At 34.1% G+C, this 8697-nt stretch overlaps 1 protein-coding gene and 1 non-coding gene across 2 annotated transcripts; both read right to left on the reverse strand.

Annotated features, from left to right (window-relative positions):
• Positions 1-2595: 2595 nt before the first annotated feature.
• LOC125862737 (putative HVA22-like protein g) lies at positions 2596-5600 on the reverse strand. The gene is made up of 7 exons (XM_049542871.1): positions 5564-5600; positions 4717-4757; positions 4516-4614; positions 4373-4429; positions 4228-4291; positions 3919-4122; positions 2596-3409 (listed from the first exon to the last, which is right to left on the reverse strand). Exons 2-7 carry the CDS (start codon positions 4746-4748, stop codon positions 2957-2959), a joined length of 909 nt encoding a protein of 302 aa, XP_049398828.1. The 5' UTR covers positions 4749-4757; positions 5564-5600; the 3' UTR covers positions 2596-2956.
• Positions 5601-8273: 2673 nt separating this feature from the next.
• On the reverse strand, positions 8274-8355 carry TRNAS-UGA (transfer RNA serine (anticodon UGA)). Its single transcript has one exon. It is a non-coding gene; the product is annotated as a tRNA-Ser (tRNA).
• Positions 8356-8697: the final 342 nt, after the last annotated feature.

Below are 8697 nucleotides of genomic sequence, written 5' to 3' on the forward strand. Positions count from 1 at the left end.
GGGGAACCTTCACGTATACTCACACTATTTTTTTCACGCCATTTCCGCAGTTATAAGCCCTTTTTAGGAATCGCCCAAATTTCCTAATTTTTTGTATGTATTAGCCCATTAATCTGGTAACCGGAGCATCCACAATTTTTTTCTCAAAAAAATTTATGAGAACCTCTGTAATGAGTTAGGGAACTTTTACGTATACTCACACAATTTTTTAACGCCTATTTCCACATTTAAAGCCTTTTTTTAAGAATCACCCGAATTTCTCAATTTTTCGTGTGTATTAGTCCATGGATCTGGTGCCCGGAGCATCCAAAATATTTTTCTCAAAAAACTTTATGAGGATCTCCGTAATGAGTTAGGAAGCCCTCGCGTATACTCACACCATTTTTTTAACGCTCATTTTTGCATTAACAAGCCTTTTTTTAGGAAACAACTGAATTCTCCAATATTTCGTCTGTATGGCACCCGGAGCTACCAAAAAAACTTTCTCAAAAGATTTTATGAGGACATCCGTAATAAGTTTGGGAACCTTCACGTATATTCATACAATTATTTTCGCGTCAATTTCCTTATTTACAAGCCTTTTTTTAAAAATCGTCCAAATTCTCCTGATTTTTCGTGTGTATTAACCCATGAATTTTTTCTTAAAAAAATTTATGAGGACCTCCGCATTGTGTTGGGGAACCTTCATGTATGCTCTCATCATTTTTTTCACATTCATTTTTGCATTTACAAACCCTTTTTTACAAATCGCCTAAATTCGTCAATTTTTCGTGTGTATAAGTCCATTGATCTGGAACCTGGAGCATCCAAAAAAATTTCCTCAAAAAATTTTATGAGGACATCCACAATGAGTTAGAGAACCTTCACGTATACTCACACCATTTTTTTCACATCCATTTCCGCATTTACAAGTCCTTTTTAAAGAATCGCCCAAATTTCTCAAATTTTCGTGTGTATTAGCCCATGGATCAGGTGCTCGGAGCACCCAAAAAAAATTTCCCAAAATTCTTTGATTTTTCGTGTGTATTAGCCCATTGATATGGCGCTCAGAGCATCCAAAATATTTTTCTCAAAAAACTATATGAGGACCTTCGTAATGAGTTGGGGAACCTTCATGTATACTCACACCATTTTTTCATCCTCATTTCCGCATTTACAAGACTTTTTTTAAGGATCACCCAAATTCCCAGATTTTTCATATGTATTAGCCCATGGATCTGGCACTCGGTGTACCCAAAAAAAATTTCTCAAAAAACTTCATAAGGACCTCCGTAATGAGTTGGAACCTTCACGTATACTCACACCATTTTTTTACCATCCATTTCTTCATTTACAAACCTTTTTTTAAGAATCGCCCAAATTTCCTGATTTTTTATGTGTAATGCCCAGGGATCTGGCACATGGAACACCCAAAAAAAAAATTCTCAAAATACTTTATGAGGACCTTTGTATTCAGTTGGGGAACCTTCATGTATACTCTCACCTTTTTTTTCACGTTCATTTCCGCATTTACAAGCCTTTTTTTAGGAATCGCCCAAATTTCCCGATTATTCGTGTGTATTAGCCCATGGATCTGACACCCAGAACATCCAAAATATTTTTCTCAAAAGACTTTATAAGGACCTCCGAAATGAGTTGGGGAACCGTCACGTATACTTACACCATTTTTTTCATGCCTATTTTTGCATTTACAAGCTCTGTTTTAAGAATCGACTAAATTCTCCATTTTTTCGTGTGTATTAGCCCATGGATCTGACGTCCGGAGCACCCAAAAACTTTTTCTCAAAAAACTTCATGAGGACCTCCTTAATGAATTGAGGAACCTTCACGTATACTCACACCATTTTTACATCCCCATTTCCGCATTTACAAACCCTTTTTTAAGAATCACCCAAATTCCTCGATTTTTCGTGTGTATTAGCCCATGGATCTAGCGCCCGGAGCACCCAAAATTTTTTTCTCAAAAACTTTATGAGGACCTCCATGAGTTGGAGAACCTTCAAGTATACTTGCACCATTTTTTTAACCCTCATTTCCGCATTTACAAGCCTTTTTTTAATAATCGCCCAAATTCCTTGATTTTTTGTGTCTATTATTAGCCCATTGATCTTGTGCCCGGAGCATCCAAAAAAAAATTCTCAAAAAAATTTATGAGGACCTCCATAATGAGTTAGGGAGTTCCTTCACGTATACTCACACCGTTTTTTCTAAAGCTTATTTTCGCATTTACAAACCCTTTTTTTGAAATTACCTAATTTTCCTAATTTTTTGTGTGTATTAACCCATGAATTTGGCGCTCAAAGCATTCAATTTTTTTTCTCAAAAAACTTTATGAGGACCTCCATAATGAGTTGGATAACCTTCACGTTTATTCACACAATTTATTCCACGCCTATTTTCACATTTATAAATCCTTTTTTAAGAATAGCTCAAATTTCTTAATTTTTCGTGTGTATTAGCGCATTGATCTGGTGCTCAGAGCACCCAAAAGTTCTTTCTCAAAGCTTTATAAGTCATGCCACCCTTAAAATTTGAGGTATAAATCTCCATCTGCATAGTGAAGACTTCGTATAAAGTAAAATACTTTTCATGTAAAATATCTTAGTCCAGCACAAGCCTTTTAACCCAATTGAAGCAAGGAAAAACCAACTTTTACATACAGCAAAATCCTTGAGAAAAAAAAGCAAAATAGTAGAGCATTCAGAACTGAGTTTTACTTCAGGTTATCATTGAAATCTTTTAAAGTTCATCCCAAGGACGGCGCGATATATGTATCTGGCTATCTGCTTTTACAGAAACTCTCTAAGAAGCTCAGCGTTTCATTGGCTCATGATCAACCCATCATTTCTCAATCCATGCTTAAAAAAATCATGGACAACTTCAGATAATGAATGAAAGAAGATATGACATATACATTGAACTCAACATCCTAGAATGTATCCTTTTCCCCACCAAGTCAAGGATTGGGTGCAGGTCGTGTCCTCCTTGATCTGGCACGTGTTACCCGAACTGCTTCCTCCATGACTGTATCAACAGGTTTTGCAGTTAGATTATCCTCCATGACTGTATCAACAAGAGGTTTTGCACTTTGATTGTCCGAGGAAGGCACTTGATCAATCTGCATCACTTGAGTTTTGCTTAGACTCGAAGCTTTGGTGATTTGAGTGTGGGCTTCAGCTGGAGTCGTTTTTTGTGCATTTACGGAGGAAGCAGAAGAAGCAGGGGTAGCCACTGGAGGTGGTTGTGAGGGCTTCACCTTTTCTTTTGCGTCTGCTTCTTTTTCACTTGAAGATTCAGCAGAAGCAGGAGGTGCTTGTTTTTCAGTCTGTACCTTTGTAGCTGGGGCAACTGATCTGCGTTTTGGTGGTGTTACTGTGCGTTGGCGGCCTCTACTGCTTTGCTTCTGTGGCTGCAATTTCAAGAAAAAATCTCATAATTGACCCTCTAAAACACGGGAGTTAAATTCCAGCAACACAATTATGGAGAGAAGATTGTAGCTGGGAAGTCGTGATAATAGGCGACAAAATGCATGCAATAAGCATAGGCAAGCAAATTTCAGCCGTAATTCTATTTCTTCAATTCCAATCTCTAATGCACGAATTAGTCCCTAATGACGCTAATTAGCCATAATCTTGTAAGAACTAGAACACAACCCAATATACTCTGCAAATCCCCAAAAAATGGAACAACTTGTAAGTACATCTAGCACATAAGTGCTATTTAGAAAAATGAGATCTCAAGTAAAGCCATATGAGTTAATAAATAGAAAAGCCATTTATATAACTGCACAAGCAAATTTGTGCTGCTAATGAAATAAGAGTTTGACAAGCAACTAACACGATTTTGGTAAATAGCATGACTCAAAGACAGAACATGATTGAAATAGCAAGATTAATTCTGAAACACTATGATGAAAACCTGAGTTGGGTGAGGAGTTGACTGAGAAGCAATAAACTGCAATATATCAAAAAACCTAGTCTGCACATAGCTAGCAGAGTTTTGCCAGTACAGATATGCCATATCTCCAGCTCTTGTCCTCCACTCCAACAAATTACGATCAATCTCAGTTTCATGCTTTAACACTACCGGTCTAAAGAAGGAATCATATACATATGTTGTTCCCTGCAATAATTTTATGAGAAAATGAAACAATTAGCAAAAGATGCCACCGGAACTAATCAAAGATTAAAATTTCTTTCACGCAGGAGATGATAATACGCGGAATACCTTAGTTTTGGGGCACCACAAATATATGATGAATGCCAACTTAGCTTCACTGTACATTGGAACCCTTCAAAGCATAACTAAAGTGTTAACACTAGATGGATTTCACACTAGTTTATACGAACATTCAAAATTTTCATATGATTACCATGAAACAAAAGCATCGCCAACCCTTTCACAAACTGTCAATAGAGCAACTAAGATCCTGAAAATTAGAAGGAATGAGGAAGTTACAGCCAAGATTCATGAGAAGATACTTAAGAGATCGACAGAGCAAATGCTGCAATATACCAATACTGGCACCAAAACCGAAGTTCCTGAATATCAGGTTTGTTCATTTCTACAGTCTTAAAGCACTCATAAGCAGGATAAGCATAACCAAAAACCATCCTGCACGAGGAAAAGGAAAAATCACAACTAGGGTGTTGAGCAATAGAAAAACTAGGACTACTAGTGCTTAAACATTTATAAATGCAACATTTCCAAACTCACACAAGCCCTCTGGTGAGAAAAGATCCAATCATCTTGAATCCCTGCAACAGGAAAAAAGCCAGTGCTTGTTAAGCAAACTCTCATATTGATAGCATATAGAGTTCCACACACAGGGGAATGAATTTTACAAGGAAAAATCAATTTAGACTAAAAATTACAAAGAATAGGGAATACGGGAAGTGCCAAGAGCGCCATTACTTTTAGGTCTTTCTATGCTAGAAGCAATGAAGTAACAACTAACAACAACAATAACAACACCTCAATCAAAAACCTTTTGGATTGGCTATAGCCTAGATGTATCCTCCTCTATGTCTATTCCGCTTTAATTTTCGGTCCAATCTATTCCAATGAAATTATTTTTTGTTTCTATTTCAGCATTAACAAGCATTTTAATCCATTCAAGGATTAAACAAATTCCCTCATTAGCTTATCATCCCCAAAGGATAAGATTTAACATTGAGCCCTAAAAATAAAGAACAAAATTACACATGAAAGCAAGCATCCATCCAATAATCTCCCAATTGATTGAGCTTAAAAAACACTACAAAAACACAGTATGCAACAACTTAGTCTTGAATCACAGTCAAGCAAACTCAAACAAGCATTTACTTATTCAGACACCGCAAATCGCCTTGCATTGCATTGCATCACTCATTTCATATACTTAAATTTTCTGCACAGATTAGAAATTCACGAATTCTGGCGAACTAAGAAATTGAGCTAAAAGTTAAAAACGAAAATCAATTCACTTCGAACAAAAATCTGTACTACAAAATTGATATTTAATAAACGCTGAAGCAGAGCATGTAGCTTAACGGAGAGACTGTGAGATGTTTGAGAAATTTACCGGCGCCGGCGAACGGTGGCGATATCGACGGCGAAGAGAAAGAGGAGGCCAAATTGGATTGCGTTTTATTTTATTTTTTTCTAATTTAATTTCTTTGATATCATTTTTAATTAGATTCAGTGGGGTTTGAATTTTTATTTGCGAGCGAAGATTAGTTGTGTGAGGGTCCATGGTAATAGCGTGGGTAAAAACATCATAATTTTAAATAATTAGGGGGTGTTTGGTGGTTAAATCTTTCAAAAAAATATTTTTTCTAGATAAATATTATTTTTTTAAATCAGAAAAATGACTTATCTAATGAAAAATAGAAAAAGTAAGTTCCATAAATGATATTTCAAGTAGATTATCTTTCGACATGAGGGAGTTGCTTGAATGGTAAGCACCTCTCACTTTCAACCTTAAAGGTTGTTAACGAGTCACCAAGGAAGCAAAAATACGAGAGCTCCTGGGGAGAGGGGGTTAAAAAAAAGATCTCAACGCCCCCATCCCTTGCAACCATCAACCCCATCCCCCTCTAGCTACATCTATCCTCATAGTGTTTGTCGATGAGCATTTTTGAGATAGTATTTTTTATTTACTTTATCAAATTTTAAAAAATTAATTATTTATTAAAAAATATTTTTCTTTATACCAAACACACCTCTAGGATGGCTTTGTGTTTGTAGCTTCTTAAAGTGAGAGACAAGAAAGACTTCATTTGGTACCTTATCCACTATGAACAACTTATTTGGAGAAATGTTAGCATCACTCTCTACCAAACATGTATTATAATATTTTCCAACTTTGCTTATTAGGCTAATCACCTTTAACATAAATTGGTTGGGGCTTCATTTGGCATAAAATTCCAAACATGAAATAGTAGTAGTCAAATTTAAAGTTCAAAGTACTATTAATAAAGTTAATTTTGTAAAATTCACATTTAATTAAACATTCTTAAGAAATGTGTCAAATCAACAGAGGTGTATTTATTTAACCCTCCTAAAAGTAAAAACAAGAAGTAAAAAGAAAAGAGAAGATTCTATCTTTAGATTGCTCCCCTAATAATTACTTGTACCATGACAAAAGCTCCAAAAAGTTATGTGCATATGCCTAATGTCCCTAATGTACTAGTAGATTTTTTTGCTTTTCTCAAATCCTTTTCATTAATGTCTATTTCAAACACTTTTATTTTATAACTGTTTATCTTTTTGAAATTTATTATTATGATTAATTTAAATTTATGCTACGAAAAAAACTATCGCACTATTTTTCATGAATTTCGCAGTTCTCCTATGATCAAAGGCGAAATCACATCCCTTTACTTCATTGGATTTTGAAATTACGTTCAAATTCTTAATTGAACAAGTCATAATTCAAAATATCTAAATAAAATGTTATGTATTTATCAATTGGCCTAGAAATAACAACTTAAAATTGAAGTGCCTTTTGCATGCATGTGGCCATATACTTTGGAAAAGATGGTGAAAAAGGCAAAGGTCCATAAAAGAAGGAGGAGCCTCATGTGCTTTGGTTTTAGCAAAAGCATTGGATACTACTAATTTTATGGTAGAATGGTAAAGAAAATTGATTAAGAGTTTCGAATTCGAATTATAAATATAAAGTTATCTTTATTATAAGCTTTTAATCCTCAAACTTTGAATACCACATATATATGGATATTTTGTCTCAAAAGGAAACGATCCATTCCTTTAATTATTTGAAAAATTACTGAAATACACGTCTTATGTTTCCCTTATTTCTAATATTCCCTTCTATTTCTAAAAACCTCTAAAATCCCTTATTTCTCTCCTAACTCTAAATTATTTTATAATGTATCCGAGTTAGTTTTTAATGTATCCGAGCTAGTTTTTAATGTATCCGAGCTAGTTTTTAATGTATCCGAGCTACATATTATGTATCCGGTTTATTTTATAATGTATTCGAACTAGTTTTTAATGTATCCGAGCTACATATTATGTATCCGGTTTGTTTTACTTTTTCAGGGATTAATATAACTACAAACTAAATAGGGATAGATTGTAATTTCATATTAAAACTATGTGATTCCTAAAATTTATACATAAATATTTTATGAACATACATGCATGTTAATATTATTACTACATTCCTTATCATAATGGAGAAATGATAAATACAACGATAATCTATTTATATACCTACCTACTAGTACTCCTCACAAGTCACAACCATGGATATATATAGGTTCAATTAAATTGTCAAAAAATTATATTACGAAAAAAAAATTAAAAACAATTTTTTATTATATATAAATTATTAAATTCCTAGAGAGAATTAGAATTAAACTATGCACTATATATAACAATAACAAATTCAATGTAATACCGTAGGCATCGTAGGTAGATAGGTTGTTTCCTTATGAAGGTATAAAGAGATTGTTTATTTCGTCATGTAAAACATATACTCTATATAAAAACTCAAGTATGAAAAAAAATACATTAATAAAAAAATCATGCTAAAAATAAAAGAGAAGTACAGGAGCAACAACAAACATGATGTAACTAAAGTAAAGGAAATAACAGGTAATAAAATCAAAAATACGATAATATTAGGGAAAACTAGACAATACTCGAGTACTTACTAACCCTCTACCTTGATTCTTGCCCTCCATAGGAGTCGGCCAGACTCATTGTTTTTGTTTAAAGAAAAAGATGGGAACTCATTGGCTATTATATATGGAAAAGAAAAAAAACGTCGACAGCAGGGTTCGAACCTGCGCGGGCGAAGCCCAACAGATTTCAAGTCTGTCTCCTTAACCACTCGGACATATCGACTTTGATGTTCGTTCCATCAGTGTCATTATTTGTGTTATAGAACTTTTTTCGATAGGCTTTCAAGTTGTTCTTAGCTTAATAATGTATACTAATACTCTCTCAATTTAAATTTGTTTGGCTGATTTTGACTTTAGCATAAAGTTTAATACAATAAAAAAGACTTCTGAATATTGTGATCTTAAACTAAAGATACATGGAATGCCCCCAAAAAGAATCCTTATGTCCAACTTGACTCGTGTTGTATATTCAGAATGAGAAAGATATCACATCATCTTCATAGAGACTTTACTCTCTCTTTTGGCCTCTCACAAATAGTTTTTCCAATACAAACAATAACATATA

The sequence above is a fragment of the Solanum stenotomum genome, chromosome 4 (assembly GCF_019186545.1).
Source record: "Solanum stenotomum isolate F172 chromosome 4, ASM1918654v1, whole genome shotgun sequence".
NCBI classification, from domain to species: domain Eukaryota; kingdom Viridiplantae; phylum Streptophyta; class Magnoliopsida; order Solanales; family Solanaceae; genus Solanum; species Solanum stenotomum.

Coding starts and splice junctions, on each gene's coding strand:
- LOC125862737 (XM_049542871.1), bottom strand. CDS start 4,748: ATGATTGGATCTTTTCTCACCAGAGGGCTTGT. Junction 4,615..4,716: donor TTTCTCACCAGAGGGCTTGT/GTGAGTTTGGAA, acceptor TTCCTCGTGCAG/GATGGTTTTTGGTTATGCTT. Junction 4,292..4,372: donor GGCGATGCTTTTGTTTCATG/GTAATCATATGA, acceptor TATGCTTTGAAG/GGTTCCAATGTACAGTGAAG.